General features: G+C 40.0%; 1 protein-coding gene across 10 annotated transcripts in view; it reads left to right on the top strand.

Annotated features, from left to right (window-relative positions):
* NRF1 (nuclear respiratory factor 1) overlaps positions 1-16,991 on the top strand; it is a 135,290-nt gene that overhangs the window by 86,246 nt on the left and 32,053 nt on the right. For 8 of the 10 annotated variants that reach the window (XM_055307260.1, XM_055307258.1, XM_055307262.1 and 5 more), the window contains 5 exons: positions 2,817-2,975; positions 3,785-3,982; positions 4,755-4,856; positions 8,297-8,455; positions 10,899-11,056. In XM_055307260.1, coding sequence (XP_055163235.1) covers positions 2,817-2,975; positions 3,785-3,982; positions 4,755-4,856; positions 8,297-8,455; positions 10,899-11,056 — 776 coding nt within the window. The remainder of the gene's footprint in view (positions 1-2,816; positions 2,976-3,784; positions 3,983-4,754; positions 4,857-8,296; positions 8,456-10,898; positions 11,057-16,991) is intronic. The other 2 variants (XM_055307265.1, XM_055307267.1) reach the window with 2 other exon arrangements.

Below are 16,991 nucleotides of genomic sequence, written 5' to 3'. Positions count from 1 at the left end.
TACTTTTTTTTTTTTTAAGATTTCATTTATTTATTCATGAGAGACAGAGAGAGAGAAAGAGAGGCAAAGACACAGGCAGAGGGAGAAGCAGGCTCCATGCAGGGAGCCCGACGTGGGACTCGATCCCAGGTCTCCAGGATCAGGCCCTGGACCCAAGGCAGGCGCTAAACCCCTGAGCCACCTGGGCTGCCCACTTTTTGATTCTAGCATTCTCTGTCTTATCTTCAACCAGGTTTACACAGATACATATAAACTCACTCTTCTACCTCCTTCTGCCTTTTTCACTATGCCCACCTTGAAAAACTAAGGATAAATGTCTTCCTGTACATCACGGTGTGTTTAGTAGTAGAAAGCCATTTTAGAACATTGGCTTTTTCTCTGAATTTGAGTAAAGTGCTGCTGACTGGAATCATGATAGTGAAACTGCTGTTAATTCAATGCAGCTATGTGTATGTATGTCCCCATTATCTCTCATCCTTTGAGTTGACCCTATACACTTCTCATTATCATTTTGCAGTTGAGAACATTAAGATTCAGAGGGAGCCGGGGTTCTGAGCCAACTCTCTGAGTCCAGAGCTTATGTTCTTATTGACTGACTGACAGACAACAAGCTGACTCAGGAGGTAATGAAAGAGACATTTCACGAAGAATGTGGGATTTGCTGGGCAATAAGGAGCGAGTATTGGCATTAGAATGGTAGCTTGAGAATGTGGGGCTCTACTAGCAGAGACTAAGACTGAAAAGACAGGTGGTTGGAGAAAAGGCAGAGGAGGGTTTAAAGTGAGTAGGCTGGTACTGTGCCTACACTTCCCATAACCTGTGAGTCCTTGAAACCCAGTGAAAGCCTGATGTGAGAGAGCCTGAAAGTAAAACAGGATGGAAGGTATCCTCACCAGGTGCCAGGGTGACCCAGAGCTGAGGAATGTGGGAAATGATGCAAATGTGGTGGGGGATCCGAAGCTGAAAGTCATCAGAATTAGAGAATGTATGTGCTTCCAGGTGAGATTTGAGCAGACTCTTTCAGCCAAGTGTTTTTTGAGTTCTTTCTGAACACTGTAGTCTTATGTTGATTTAGAGCTGTTGAGCTTTATTTCATTATCACCAGACTCTGCTAGGTATGGATATAACTCTCCTTTTGGAGAGTGTTAATGGGATTAAAAGAAAAGAGAGACTTGTGAAAGTATGTGGTGTTGGTTTATTTTGCATCTGAAAAAGCCATTGTTTTTTTGTCCCTTGAGGAAATGCAAATATTGTGTGAGAGGAGGATTAAGCCTTTTCCTTCCCTCTGTATCTGAGGCAAGAAAAAGACACACTCCCAGGAAAGCAGGATAAAGGGGAAAATGACTTTGAGATGCACTTTCTTAAAATAACTGAAGGAGTGACCTCATGAGCCAGCTGATAGCCTGGGTTTGCAAATGGATACGTTTCTATTAGCCTGCTGCTTGATGCTGCAGAGCCAAATATATACGGAGTGTATTATATCATATCCTGTAAGCAGGAGACTGTCTGGGAGAGGCAGGTTTAGGGAGGTGAGATGGCAGGCTCAGCGCAAGGATTAATGATGGATATGCAGTCAACCAGAGCTCTTCTCATTAGGGAAGCTTTACTGTTTTGGGTTCATGATTCCCTATTATATTATAATTGATATCAGCTTCTGGTAAAATAATATTCAAATAAGAACAACCAATATTTCAATAGACTCTCGAATATAAAAGTGGTGTTGCACTCATTCTCTCATTAATACTTAAGCATTCCCATTTCTGTTTTATTCTTTTTTCTTTTATTGTTACAAGCCCATGTCCTTGGGTCTGACTCATTGCTAAAATTGTCTTCTCCTTTTGGTCTTAAGCTGTAGAGGCAGTGTGGACATGTCCTTAGTTAGAGGATGCTGCTTTTCTCCTGAGTGTTGCAGAGGTTAAAAGGAAAGCAGTAGGTCCAGGGAGGAACATTATAACTTGATAAACTGCTTCTCTTGCCAAAAATCATTGTCAGCAATTAAGAATATTCACAAAGTAAGCTCCCCTTCTCCTCCAACATACACACTCAGTGTGGTTCCTGTGCCAGGAGATAAAGAATGGCAGTTGTCTCTGGTTTAACACCTGTTTGGTCTGGATTCGATTTGTAAAATAGATCTGAATGAAGTACATAATGAGCGTAAGATCACATCTGCTTCACTCCATGTGTGTGTCAGACTCACAGACATTGGCCTAGCGTACCAGGAACTTTGGAAAAACTTTAGGGTTATTTCCCTTTTTATTAAGTAAAGCCTATTTCCCATTTGTAACCAACCACTTTCCTGAATGCTCTTATTGTTTATGGTAGTTTTTCATTGGATTCTCCAGGGTTTCGCAGATGCATAATCATATCCTCTACAAATAATGATGTTATCCTCACTTCTTATTTCTCTTATCTAATTGCCCTGGTTACTTCCTCCAGAACAGTGTTGAAAATGCATTGCTTTTGTTTGACACCTTAAATGCATGGGAAGCTGTAGAAGGGAAATGAGGGAAATAGCATCCATAGTATCTTAGGCAGAAATCAAACTTGGGGGCAGCTATTCTTGATCTTCTAGAAACAAGTCTATGAAACACAGCTTAGGGTATACCTTACCAACATATGTATAATTCTCAGCCACCCGTGGAACTATGGTAACCTGTGGAGAACAATGGGTTCTCATCAGTTACATCTTGGAATTCTCTGCGACCCTCCAGGAAGGCTCTCTGTTTTCTTATCTTAGAAATTCTAAGATAATAAAAGACATGGGCACATTGCAGATATTTTTCATGACCGCTGATGACCACACTCTTGTCTTCTAGGCCCAGCTTCGGGCATTTATTCCAGAGATGCTCAAGTACTCCACAGGTCGGGGGAAACCAGGCTGGGGCAAAGAAAGCTGCAAGCCCATCTGGTGGCCTGAAGATATCCCATGGGCAAATGTCCGGAGCGACGTCCGCACAGAAGAGCAAAAGCAGAGGGTGAGAGTTTCTCAGACCTGAGTAGTTTGTTGCTTTTCCACTCTGAATCAACTACAGTTTTGGAGGTTCCACATCTTATTATAAAAAGTCTAGAAACATATGTGTGAAAGTCAAACCTGTCTCCCAAAAGAAGCTTGATATTCTTTGATTTTAGTCGTTCTCATTCATCATTTCATCACTGTAAAGACTTGGGGTGAGTCCATGAATTTACACTTCTCTCTGCCTCGTTGCCTTTTGGAGCAGTTTTAATATTATGAGGTACTTGGAAAAACTGAAGAAACTTCAAGAAAAAAGTATCACTTTGAAGACTTAGAAATGTCCTTATTCCTGGTTAGTGAGAACCACTGTTGAAAAATATAGAATTAAAAAGATGTGAAGTTGACTAAGTCTGCTGATAATGACACTTATTTTTAAAAACATCGATTCAACTAGTTGTTATCCCTTGCTTTTTCTGCATATTTGTTTTTTAGTTAGCTTGGAAGTTTATTTAGAATCTTAATATATAATTTTTGACAAAAGAGTAACCTCCTTTTGTGAGAAGTTTGAGTTAGTCTCAGGTTAGAATGGGATATAAAACCCAACAGCTGAACCAGAGTTTGGTTAGGAAGGAGATGAGTGGGAAATCTTTGGTGTTTGATGCTGAGTTTCTCTGTGCCACAGTCGGTCTACAGGAAATAACCCTGAGGGAGCTTATTCTGTACAGTTTTAGTCTGGTTTGATAAATAAGCAACTGCTTATTCCATAGTGAGGCTGAATGGCCAACGTTCTTTGTGACTTTTTAATGTGCTTTTTTGGTCTTTTGGTGACAGGTTTCATGGACCCAGGCACTACGGACCATAGTTAAAAATTGTTATAAACAGCACGGGCGGGAGGACCTTTTGTATGCTTTCGAAGATCAGCAAACACAAACACAGGCCACAACCACACACAGTATAGCCCATCTTGTACCATCACAGACTGTAGTCCAGACCTTTAGTAACCCTGATGGCACTGTCTCACTTATCCAGGTGAGTAAACCTGTGGTTATCAGATTGTAGTTGCAAGGTGGATCAGTGGGCACTTCACTCCAGACTGAAGAGTTTTTGTCATTCAAACTCTTACTTAACTTTTCATAGCTCTCCAAGGTCTTTCTATCTGAAATTGATTTTTTTATAAAGATTTTATTTATTCATTAGAGAGAGAGAGAGGCAGAGACACAGGCAGAGGGAGAAGCAGGCTCCATGCAGGGAGCTCGACATGGGACTCGATCTCTGGTCCCCAGGATCACGCCCCGGGGTGAAGGTGGCACTAAACCACTGAGCCACACGGGCTGCCCTGAAATTTATTTTTGAATACTATTTTAAATTGTTTGCAATTTGTTAAATACAGTGCTATTGGTAGCTTTTTTTGGACATTTCCAAGACAAAGCACTAGAAAAATGGCTCCTTTTGTACCATTTGATTCTGTCAGGAACCTGAAGCTAGTCCTTCTGAATGACCTCTTCTGAGGTAAAACACAATTTGTTGGAGCCTCTAAAATTCAGATTGAGGTGAAAGTAGAAAGTCAGTTGGCTGATACTAGGTACTGGTGGTGAAACATGATAGCTTCTGATACTGATTTATTTGGTTGAAATAAAATTCTGAAACTCATGTAAGTATCTAAGATATGATTCATTTCACACTACAAAGCATGATAGTCATTATCTGTGCTGAATTTGGGATTAAATGAATCTTAATCTATGAGTAAAGGAGGTAGAAGAATCCACCACTGATGCTTATCACTTTCTGTGTTTTTCTTTAGGTTGGCACAGGGGCAACAGTAGCCACATTGGCTGATGCTTCAGAATTGCCAACCACAGTCACTGTTGCCCAAGTGAATTATTCAGCAGTGGCTGATGGAGAGGTAAGAAAGAGGATTTGGTCTGCATCTACTTAAATACTTAAATGTATAGGTGAGGGAGTAGTTAGGGTCCACAAGATAAAAAGACCAAGTAGCAACACATCTGTAGCATTATTTTATTTAAGCTTATTAAAACATCAGACCAAGATAGTTGCAAAGTATCTTATGCTGTGTATATTCATTGTCGTAATTGAAATTCATAGATCTCTATGATTCAGACCTGTCAGAAACTTAAAATTTTACATTTACAATATAGCATTTTATATAATACACAGTAAAAAAAAAGATTATCCACGTAATACTTTTATGCTGTAAACCTCAAAGATTTAATCATCAGGTTTTATTAAAACAATTAGATCATGAAGACTGGAACTGACTAAAGAATTCTTTGGAGGGACAAAAATATTTGTAAACCAGTAGATGTTTTACATTTTAAATATGCCTTTGAAAAGACTTAATGAGAAAATTGTTCTCTACCAAAATCAAGATAATTATGGAATGTTAACCTAAAGGTAGCTAACTTTAATTGAGTACTTGGTAAGCACTCAGCCCTGTTAAGAATGGGTTCTGTTATCATCTTCACTTTATAGATGAGAAAACTGAAACATGTAGAGGTTAGATGACTTGCCCAAAATCATGGACTAAGTGTTGAAGCTGAGGAATGCATTTAGAAAAATGTTGTCCAGGCTCTGAGCTCTGAGCCATCCGTGAAGTTCAGGAAAGGCTTCAGTAAGGCTCCATGGACTTTTCCCCCAAATGTACCAGTGTGGTATACCCCTGAAGTTTAAAAAAATAGCTAACAAATGTCAAAGAGCAGCATTAGAAATACAATTAAACATATTATCTCACCCTTGTTCACAACCATGGAGCATTCTTCTCAGAACAGCAGAAAGTCATTTTTGTTTGTGCAACTCAGGAAAGGGAGAGAGCTGAGAAAAGTCTCATGGCTAGTGAGATGAAGAGAAACACAGCCAGGCTCCCCAATCAGCAGCAGGAAGGGAGCCCCTGCCATGCTGCAATGATGCATTAGATGTGTGGAGTGGATTTACACGGGAAATCTGCTCTCAAGAAGCTCCTCCTGTCTGGTGGGGGAGAGGAGTGTACATAAATGAACTCTGGTCCATTCTGCAGGAGATGCTGCAAAGTGGTCTGTGCCTTCAGGAGAGAATGTTTCCAGCTAGGGAGTCTGAGAAGGTTTGGGAGGCAGGAGCAGCATTTGGTTTTGCAGTATAGAGAGGTAACAGTCAAGAGGATATTTACTTTTATAAGTATATAAATGTCACGCAGGAGTATGGATTAGCTGACAGAAAAATTCATTAGTCCTCAAACACTAGAACTGGGGGACACTCCTTGAAGTGTGAAAGAGATAGAAAAGACAGTGGTAGGTACATTCACGAGATTTGTTATTCTTTGACTTAATCAGTTATCAACCATATCTACCTACTGAATATTTACTGGTACTACTTAAAGAAAGCAACTCTGTGTTTCTTAAACACTTCCCTAGAGACTAATTTTTTGAAGCCCATTTTACTAAATAACTTCATGTGTATGGTGGTAATTAACATATTTAAAAGTTCACAGAAAAGTATGAAGTTTTTTTTTAAATCTCTGACTTATCTATGGCTTGTCATGTTTAAGGCATCTATTGTAGGAGTGGGTGAATGACAGAAAGAGCCAGCTGTTAAATACCCCAATTCAGTCAGATGGGGGAAAAAATGTAATTCTTTGCATACTTCCATTGAAACAAAAATGGTATAAAGAGAAGCAGCACAGGTTATCTCAGAAAGTAACAAAATGTTTTCGATTTCATAGTGTGATTTATTTGCCTTCTCATTTCTCCTAGATGTTGACATGGTTAGCATCTCAGTTTTGAGCTGTAAGAACTGGAATTACTCAAAATATCTCACTGCTTAGGGCAGATAAGACCACATCAAGTCAATGAAACATTGCATCAGATGACTCAGTAGAAACATCCTGTCTTGTAGTATTGATTAACAACCCTTAAACAATGTGAGAGTTAGGGGCACAGACCCCCATGCAGTCAAATTCACATATAACTTTTTGACTCCCTAAAAACTTAACTACTAATAGCCAAGTATTGACCAGAAGCCTTACTAATAACAACAGTCAACTAGCATAAGGAAAACATGTATATAGTACTATATCGATTGAAAAAAAAATCCTCTTATAAATGGACCCACACAGTTCAAACCTGTGTTGTTCAAGGGTTGACTGTATTTACAAAGAAACAAAAAAGAAACCTTAGGCAGCTTAAAACTAAGTAAGGACATAATAAATTGCATAGACATTTAGAAATGAACAAGGAAATAGGGGTGCCTGGCTGGCTCAGTGGGAAGAGCGTGCAACTGTTGCTCTCAGGATTGTGAGTTTGAGTCCCATGTTGGGTAAAGAGATTTCTTAAATAAATGAACAAATCTTAAAAAAAAAAAAAGAATCTTTTGGGGCACCTGGCTGGCTCAGTTGAAAGAGCATGTGACTCTTGACCTCAGGGTCATGAATTCAGGCCCCACATTGGGTGTGGAACCTACTTAAAAAAAGTGAACAAGGGAAGAATTTCAAAATAATTTGACATAAACTACATTGATTTCAAAATATTTATACAATTTCAGTTTTGATGGCGTATTTACCAATGCAAATGGATTTGAGAATTTATTCTGTTATGTAATAAGCCCACCAATTAGTAGTGGTGATATTAATTGCATTTAAGTGTCAGAAAAGTCAAGTTTTGGAATAGAATGGTATCTGATCATGATGGTATATATGGTTCTGTTAGAAGAAGAGGAAGAAGAAACCAAAGTACAAAGACATTGAAGACATGAATTTTAAGCTGAACCATCACCACATATAACAGTAGTATGATCTATTTCAGATGGTTTTTTAATGAATATCAGTTTATCTGAAATATAGGAAGGCTGAAGGAAAATATGAATGAATAAAGGAATATGTTCTCCATCCTGCCATTCAGTAAACACTTTCTGAGACCTGTGCCATTTACTATAGATTCTATAGATACAGGAAAATAAAGACTGCTCTTACTCTTAAGGAGCACACAGGTAGGTGGTAGAGAAAAACTCATCAAAGCACAATGGCAATGAGGTAAGGACTGAGTAGAAGCAAGCCCAGGGTACTGTGGAACACAGAGGAGAAGTCCTAAGCCTTGTACCATAGGGGAGTGGAGGGAGTTGTACAGGCTCCTTCAGGTTCACCTGAGCTCAACTAGAAGCAAAGGTGCAAGTTGTGTTCCTATCAAAGGGAACAGTACATGCAGTATATCGCACTGTCAAAGTGTGGAAGGGCCTCAGGTAGTTCAACTGTAGCTAGAGGGATAAGAGTAACCACAGTTTGAAGGGCCTCATTGGAGTGGGTCTCTCAGAAAAGCATCGATGCTAACTGTACATCCTCTGAATATCTTTCCCTCCTAGGGCTTGGGGCCCTTTCTCTGGGACATGGTGACATCCGGCATAGATAACCACACAGTGGCTCCCAACAGATGGAAAGGGAGAGCAACAAGAGCTCAAGCAAATACAACTAAAGCACTGAGACTGAAGAATAGGAAATTCCAAAGAAATGTTAACACCCAAGTGATTTATTTATCACCTGCCATTATTCTGAATAGAAATCTCTTCGTCTGCTTCTTCTTCCTACTTCCTCTCTACCCTTTGCCACCATCCATTAATCTTTCATGCCATATAATTTAACTCCCTTAAAATATACTATATATGGCAACTTTCTTATACCATTTTTGCTACAAATACAATTGTAACTAAATGTGTATACATGAAATTGCTGGCATTGGAATCTGAGTATTGGGAGAGCCTCACTAGGCCAGGCTCTGCAGTGGGATGGGCAAAAATCTAGAGGGGCAGAACTGGAAAGAGGAAGACTGTTTAATGGCAAAAGGTGACGGGGGCCAGCCAGCTTCAGCTGGTGTTTTGAGTGGAATCATAGACCATCTACAAATTGGCAGTAACTTGTCATTTAAAGTGACATTGTTTGCAGTGCCACTCACTGGAGTAATGAAATCAGAGAGATTAACTCTTGGGAAGCAAGAGTTTTATGAGTTCCTGAGTGAAGTTTGCAGTTCTAAGGGAAGGAAACGGGGTATCTCTGCCTCTTAGTGATGAGCCCTTAAGGCTTGTTGGCACAAGCCAACAATCCACTGCCTATGAGAACTCAGGGCAAATAGTAGGGTAGTTTGAAAGAATGTCCCATTTTCTGGGAGGCTTTTGACATGCATTCTGAGAAGCACTCTTATAGTCTAAGTATCATAATAGATCCAAAGCAGGAGGCATTTTAAATATCTCCCTCTCCTAGCTTGTGACACTTTCTTTGGGACACAGTTAACATGCAGTCACAAGCTCTCCACTCACCTGGCCCAAGCAGTGTGAATCAGGAGCAGGAAGAGCTCCAGTGAGCACACCTAACATCCTGAGACTGTAGAAATACTGTACCTGAGCAGATTGATTTATCACCTACCCTAATTTCAAATAGAAATTGTTTTCATTGCCTCTGCTTTTTGTTTTTGAGGGGGAGTGATTAATCAACTGTACTTATTGAGCACAATGGACTGAAATAGCTAGATAAAGGTATACGGGACTGAGAAATCTCTAAATGCAAAGCATTATTCTGAAAGCAGTGGTTCTCTGGGCACACACACCCCACCCCCACCCCAGGACTTTTGGTAATGTCTGGAGATGTTTTTGATTGTCCTGACTGGGGTGGGGGCCGTTAGCATGGGTAAAAGTCAGGATGCTGCTAAACATCCTACAATGCCCAGGACAGCCCCCCACAGCAAAGACTTGGCTGGCCTCAAATGTTAATAATGCCAATGCCAAGAAAACCCCTGTGCTTGATCTAACAAAACTAAATTCAAGTCTGTTCTCTCACCAAATAGAATTTTTTGTATGTTTTATTTTGTTTCTTCATAATTCTTCCCCACTAGAAGGAAAGCAGTTTTTGCTACATTAAAAAAAAAAATGTTTACTGAATTTGGCAGTTTCCATCAAAAACTAAAATATAAAATAACTTTTTTTTTATAAAATAACTTTAATATACAATCCCACCTCTGAGAATTTACTTCATAAAGAGACTCCCATGAAATATGCAATGTAGTATGTAAAGATACTCATCACAGTACTGTTTGTAATAGCAAAAGACTAGAAACTTCTTAAACGCCCATTAAAAGATGGCTGGTTAAATAAATCGCGGTGTGTTTATATGCTACAATGCTGTGCAGCCATCATTATGAGTCATGAATGAATGAATGAAGCTATTTTATACATTGCAAAATAGAATCACCTCAGATGTGTTGTTGATGAAACAAGCAAGTCACAAAAAGATAACGTAGAATAAGCTGCCATTTTTATTTTTTTAAGAGGAAGTAGAAAGGGAGAAGTAGGAGGGAATATGTGTGTAAATATGCTTGCATATAGAGAGAATATCCCTGCAAAAACACACAAGAAATAGGTAACAGTAGTCACTTCTGGGCAAAAGGTCGGGAGTACTGGCATTACATACTCTTTGGTATCATTTGAATTTTTTTAGAATTATATTTATGATCTATTCAAAAGTCATAACTTTTGAGTTTTTTATGGTTCCAAAATTTTTAATCTGACCCATATTAATGTGTTACCTGTTCAAAAGAATTCAAAAGAATAGGTAATACATTGATAGGGCTCATATATTTCAAAAATTATTTAAAAGTACACATTGGAAAATCTTGCTTTCTGTCTCCTCTCCAACCTACTCCCACAATTCCTGTCCCCCTACACACACTGAGGAAAAGATTTTCAGTGGTTTCTTTTGTGCCCTTCCAGAATTTCTTTATGCAAATATAAGCAAATTCAAATATATTTTCTAATACCTCCTTTTTTATATACAAAAGATAGCATACTAAAAACCCTGTTCTGTACATTATAGGTCATGTTAATTTAAAAATGTGTATGTATTTGGCTGAGCACATAGCAATTTATTATAAACCTTTTGTGACTTTGATTCTTTACTATCATGTCCTTTCTGCCTCAGGTGGAACAAAATTGGGCCACGTTACAGGGAGGTGAGATGACCATCCAGACAACGCAAGCATCCGAGGCCACCCAGGCGGTGGCATCATTGGCAGAGGCCGCAGTGGCAGCTTCTCAGGAGATGCAACAGGGAGCTACAGTCACCATGGCTCTCAACAGGTGGAAGCAGGGCTGGGAGAATCAATGAGGATGGTGAATCTGTCCCTACCTACGGGTTGTCAAGAAAAATGTTGTACCTCTGTCTGTCACAGTTGGCAGTTGGAGCTTAACGCTCTTAGCCCATGGCTAACTACATAGCCATATTGTAATTTGGCTCATAATCGTCCTCATTCACCCCATTACTACCCCACCCCACCCAAGTCCAGCCTTCTGACTTCCAGCTCAAGCCTGCTGATCAAGGGACACATCGATTTGGCTTCATCCTATCTTGTGCCCTTTATCAGACCAAAAGCAGCAAGGTTTGAGTAGTACGTGTTTTTAAAGGGACCAAAGGATATGATAAAGCAAGAAGCTTCAGGATTGATATTCCGTCTACCCCACAAAATAAATTGTGTTTAGTCATACTTTCACTCATCCAAAAGAAACCACTTTTTGTTAGGGGCTTTTAATCCATGTTTTGGCTGGTTGAGAGCTGATTTTACTGACTTTTCAGGAAACTTGTTTCCTTTGCTTATCAATGATTTTGAAATAAGTTTTAGACTATTCAGGAAAAACAGACTATTAGGAAATATTTTTCTTCAGGCATGTTTAGGAAGGGTGCTGCAGAATAGGATACCCCAGTGAAAGATAGTTTCCAAAACTAAATTATATTGTTCCTGCTTGGTTCCTTCTGTTGGTTAATGGAAGAGATTATCCCCATACTATTCTTTTTTTTCTTTATTGCTGACATAATTTTATTTTCAGTGGACCTAGGCATTTTACCTAATAGTTAAAAGAGTGTGGGTCTTAAAGCTAGACTATCTGGGTTTACATTGCAGCTCTGTCACCTAACTAGCTGTTTGACCTTGGGATATTTACTTGGACTTAGTGCCCAGGTTTTCTTCTTCTGTAAAACAGGGGTAATAACAGTAACTACCATGCAGAGGTGTCATGAGAACTGAGAAAGCCACTGCATGTGAGATCCTTAGATCAGTGCCTGGCATATGGTAAGGCTGCTGTCTCCATGATGTATAACAGCTGTTAGCCTCAGATAGTCACTGAAGTCTTCTGACATGCCAGCACTCTACTAGGTAAGGTTTTAAGTAAGGAGTGCTCTAAGATACAATGTCTGCCCTCAAAGAAGTCATACTGTTATCTTTGGGGAAATTGATTTAAGTAAAACACTCAGTGAACACCATTACTAAGGGTAATTCACTGTTGAATTGTGTAGCACAGACCATGAACATTGTAGAAATTCAGAGGAAGGGGATCACCTTCCCTCTTACTTTGGAGAAATTAAGTTGGCCCAACTCTACTCCTTCCTTTCAGAGAGGATGCATAGATAAACTTCCTAAAAGTCACAGCCAGAGTGAGAACCTCCCTCTGGTTTGGTAACCCCTTACTGTAGCATGGAGCCTAACAGGCCACAGTTAAAGACCAGCAAAACTTGGATTCATTGAGCCAGCACCTTGGATATTCCAATGAAGTGTGAGTGTCCTGGGAACCCTATACATAGTGGAAAATATGAGGCACATTCTGGCTCCCGTTAGTGTAAGGACCAAGGCTTATTTCTAAAGGCAAGGAGAGTAATGGTTTCCCCTGAGGGCTTGTTAACAAACTCAGATGCAGCTGAGGTGGCTATAGTGTTTACTCCAAAGGAGGGAGAATGTGGTTCACTGTGGCATGGAGGAGGAGTAGAGATGTTGAAATCTGTTTGCAATCAGAGAGTCCCCCATCCCCACCCCATGAGTGTTGGGGGATGGTGTGTTGCAGCCTCTACTAGGGGTGAAAAATCAAGCCTGGCAGCCAAGACCAGACTATGGCAGGTTACTAGGGGTTTTCTGATTCCAAGAGAGGTCACTCACTGCCTAATGCCAGGAGGTTTGGACTTCAGACGCAAACCCCTGGTGTTTGCTTCTTTATGGAATAAGACAATACTCCCAGCCTTTCTGCAGAATTTGTTGCTAGAAGTCATCTTAGTGAAAACTACCCTGAGAAATCTGGGTTTGTTCCCATGGTAACAAAGCGATTTCATAGAGCTGCTTCCTTCTAGCCTGTTTCAGGTGCAGATGGAACAAGCATGGTTCTTTAAAAATCACCTGCCCCTCTTCTATGCTGTAAACAGCAGATGTGGGCACAGAGTGAGGAGAGGCGAGCTGCATGATGTGGCAGGTGGGGAATAAGCAGGTAGAGGGGCTCCTTCATCTGCTGGAGGGGAAAGGGGGGTCAGGACAGATGCAGGACAGACCTGTTTTTCAACCACGCTGTTAAAAGAGTTTTGTTGAGCAAGTCAGAACAAGGGCCCTGAGCTCAAACAGCCTTCAGCCCACCCTGGCATTATAAATAAACCAAAGAGGGTATGGAGAAATTATCATTTAAAAAATGTGAAAACTGGGATCCCTGGGTGGCGCAGCGGTTTGGCGCCTGCCTTTGGCCCAGGGCGCGATCCTGGAGACCCGGGATCAAATCCCGCATCGGGCTCCTGGTGCATGGAGCCTGCTTCTCCCTCTGCCTGTGTCTCTGCCTCTTTCTCTCTCTCTCTCTCTCTGTGACTATCATGAATAAATAAATTAATTAATTAAAAAAATAAAAAATGTGAAAACTAGTTAATTTTAATTCTTTTCAAAATACATAATAAATCAGCACTCTGAGGAAGGAGACAAGGAGAGAATCAAAATGAACAAATGAAGCACAGCACATTACAGCTCAAAAAACCTCAACATACAAAAATATTCAGCTGAACAACCAGAGGGCAAAGGAAGTGAAATCATCATTTATATTGCTGCTTAAACAAGTCCGTTTAAGTCAGTATGACCCTAAGGTGCCTGGCTCACTCAGTCAGTAGAGCATGCATCTCTTCATCTCAGGGTCGTGAGAGTTCAAGGCCCACACTGGGCTGTACTGACTTTAAATCTTTTTTTTTTTTTTTTAAGTCAGTACAGCCCTTGCAAATACAGATGCATGGTAAGTATTTATAGACTGAGTCTATGTTTGCCCTAGTAGAAATTTACACTATGTTGTAGACACCGAGACAATTTTTACTTGTGTGTCTACGGTGTATAGGGTTACAACTCGGTGCTATGGGGAAGCAAAGGCAAGGAACTCAGAGTTGCCGTTCTTATGCTGTGAAGACACTTGGCTTAAAAAAATAAGTGAATTAAAAAAAAATAAGTGAAAAAAAAATAAGTGAATTGTATTTTTTTTTTTAAGTTTTATTTATTTATTTGAGAGAGAGAGCATGAGCAGGGAGGAGCAGCAGAGGGAGAGGGAGAAGCAGACTCTCCGCTGAGCAGGGAAGCCCAGTTGCAGGGCTCAATCCCAGGACCTTGGGATCATGACCTAAGCCGAAAGCAGATGTTTAACCAACTGAGCCACCCAGGTGCCCCAAAGTGAATCTTACTTTTAAAGAAAAATTTACTGTTGTTTTTTTTTTTTTTAATGAAAGTACTATTGACTTAAAATTAGAGACATTGTTAAATTAAAATATGGCTTTAACGTAGGGACTGGTACTTGTCTAATAAAATGGGATGGACAACCTAGATTAGAAATCCTCTTTGGAGATGGAAGGCAGGGACAGCACAGCTGCTGCTTTCTCATGGGGATAAAGGTTGGACATTTGTAGTTAAGAAGCTGACGAAAACTCATTTGTAACTCTGGTTTAGAAATTTACTTTTGTCAAAAACTTGTGAAGCAGTAGCTTAGAGACTTTTTCATCCCTCTTCACCTTGTAAGTAAAGGGTATCTTTTCCTAACAGTTTGCTCCCTCCCCATGACATCTAGAGTCAGTGGTCAAAGTAGATTTAGAAACGAAGACCGGTTGACCACTGGAGTCACCACTGCCTTTAGATCCCCTATGGGGAAAGATCCTCCACTGCTTTGCCTGTGGCCCCTGACAGGGGATGAAATAACTAACCTCACCAGCCTGTGAGCTCATCATCCCCCTCAAACCTCTGGTCCTAGATTGCACTGGCTTGTGCAGGTTTACATCCTTTCTTCTAACTAAATGTATTTTAGAAAGGTTATTCAAGAAAATGACTTCAAGTATGTAGAGCTTCAGATGTAACAAAATAGTTGTGGTTGGGTACAGGTGCACTTCCACATCAAGGTAGCTGTCTTCCCTTCACCGTCTGTAAAATTCCACACTGAAAGCATGTGCCAGGGGTTCCATGTGGCAGGATATCATCTTTGATGGTCACAGAAATAAGATTCTACAAATTGTGATTAAAAACTGTAGGGAATGAAACTGTCGCTTAAGTAACCTGTAAACACAGACCGTATTTACATATAAACAATCCTCATTTACAGCTTCCTTCTCCAAAATACCACACTGCTGCAGCTTTTCTCAAAGAATAGACTTTTCAACTTACCATAAAGTCTCAGGCCAGAGTGTGAAATATTTTTGTCATGAATCAGTGACAGCTGGATACTGTCATTTATTTGACATAATTTTTTTAGAAAACTATTAAAGATTAAAGATCTAGACACTAAATGATCATTAATTTTACTATTTCTAATAAAGACTTTTGAAAGACTTTAAAATTAAACTCTACCATGTAAAATGTAAAGAATAGCCTTCGTAGTAATTCTAGATCAAAGGCCCCTTTAGTTCTAAATTCATGTTACAGATACCGTGCAATGACTAGCTGTGGGCATCAGATCACCAAGAAGTGTGTCTCAGCATGGAGGGTGATCATAGCTCTTTTCTGTCCGTTGGGTTTCTTTTAATGCTTCCTGGAATCCTTACATTCCCCCAGGGAAATGATTATGTCAGTTGCTTTACTTATCTGCTGACCTTCTTAAATGAAAGTGACACTATTGAGTGTGGTACATGTTGCTTTGCCTACGGTCAGGACATGTCTACCGTAACCAGTCCACAGCCCCTTACCCAATCCCACCTACAGCTTGTGACAGCGAGGTGTGCCTGCCAAGTTAGTGTCTGCAGCTTCAAAGCAAAACTGAATCAGCTGGCTTGTATTCAGTGTCAAACCCAGGACTTTGCCCACCTCTGCACAACTGAATGACACCACCTTCTCTACTCCATGACCTCGTTTGATACTCCTTCAGTAACTGTGCAAAGTGGGAGCTGATTCGTTCCCGGGAGAAGTACCAAATTTGTGCTTCTTTCACATTTTAATATCTCTGAAATTTGGATAGAAAATTTGTAGTTATTGGATACAATACTGCAAATTATCAGGCATTTTTCTTTTTCTTGCTGGCACATATCTGGCACAGATAATGGTGCATTTTCTACTTTGTAGCAACCTAGAATCAATAAAAATGGGTACTTGTGCACTTGGGAAAAGCATGTTGCAAGGAAAAGAAAAAAATAGGATACAAACTGCTAGGATAGTGCTCACTGTAAACAGATGGTTAATATCTTTCTATTCTATAAAGTGTTTGCAGTGAAGGGAGATTTATTGTTTCATTGTTGTTTCTAGAGGCTAGGAGTTTGAGCTTACCCTGATCACGATCATTTAAAATTTCAAGCCTTAATTTAGCACTACCCACATATACCCTGAGGCAAAGAAAAGAGCTTGACTTTGCAGGGTATTAGGGTCTTGGTCAGCCATTACTTGTATTTGAAGTCATGGATATAAACTACATTGTTATTATTTAATATTAATTGAATAGCAAGTCTAGGTTGTTGACTCCTCATGTTATCATCTATCCTCCGCTACAAAAGGTCAGTTTTAGATAATCTGCCTACTGTTACCATAAAGAGAAGAGAGAAGGGAATCCCTGGGTGGCTCAACGGTTTAGCACCTGTCTTTAGCCCAGGGCATGATCCTGGAGTCCCAGGATTGAGTCCCATGTCGGGCTCCCTGCATGGAGCATGATTCTCCCTCTGCTGTGTCTCTACCTCTCTCTTTCTGTGTCTCTCATGAATAAATAAATAGAATCTTAAAAAAAAAAAAAAAAAAAGAATAAGAAAACCTGTGATTGCCAACCAGAAAGG

Source organism: Nyctereutes procyonoides, unplaced genomic scaffold (assembly GCF_905146905.1).
Source record: "Nyctereutes procyonoides isolate TBG_1078 unplaced genomic scaffold, NYPRO_anot_genome, whole genome shotgun sequence".
NCBI classification, from domain to species: domain Eukaryota; kingdom Metazoa; phylum Chordata; class Mammalia; order Carnivora; family Canidae; genus Nyctereutes; species Nyctereutes procyonoides.
This window is presented reverse-complemented; position numbering and strand designations above follow the sequence as displayed.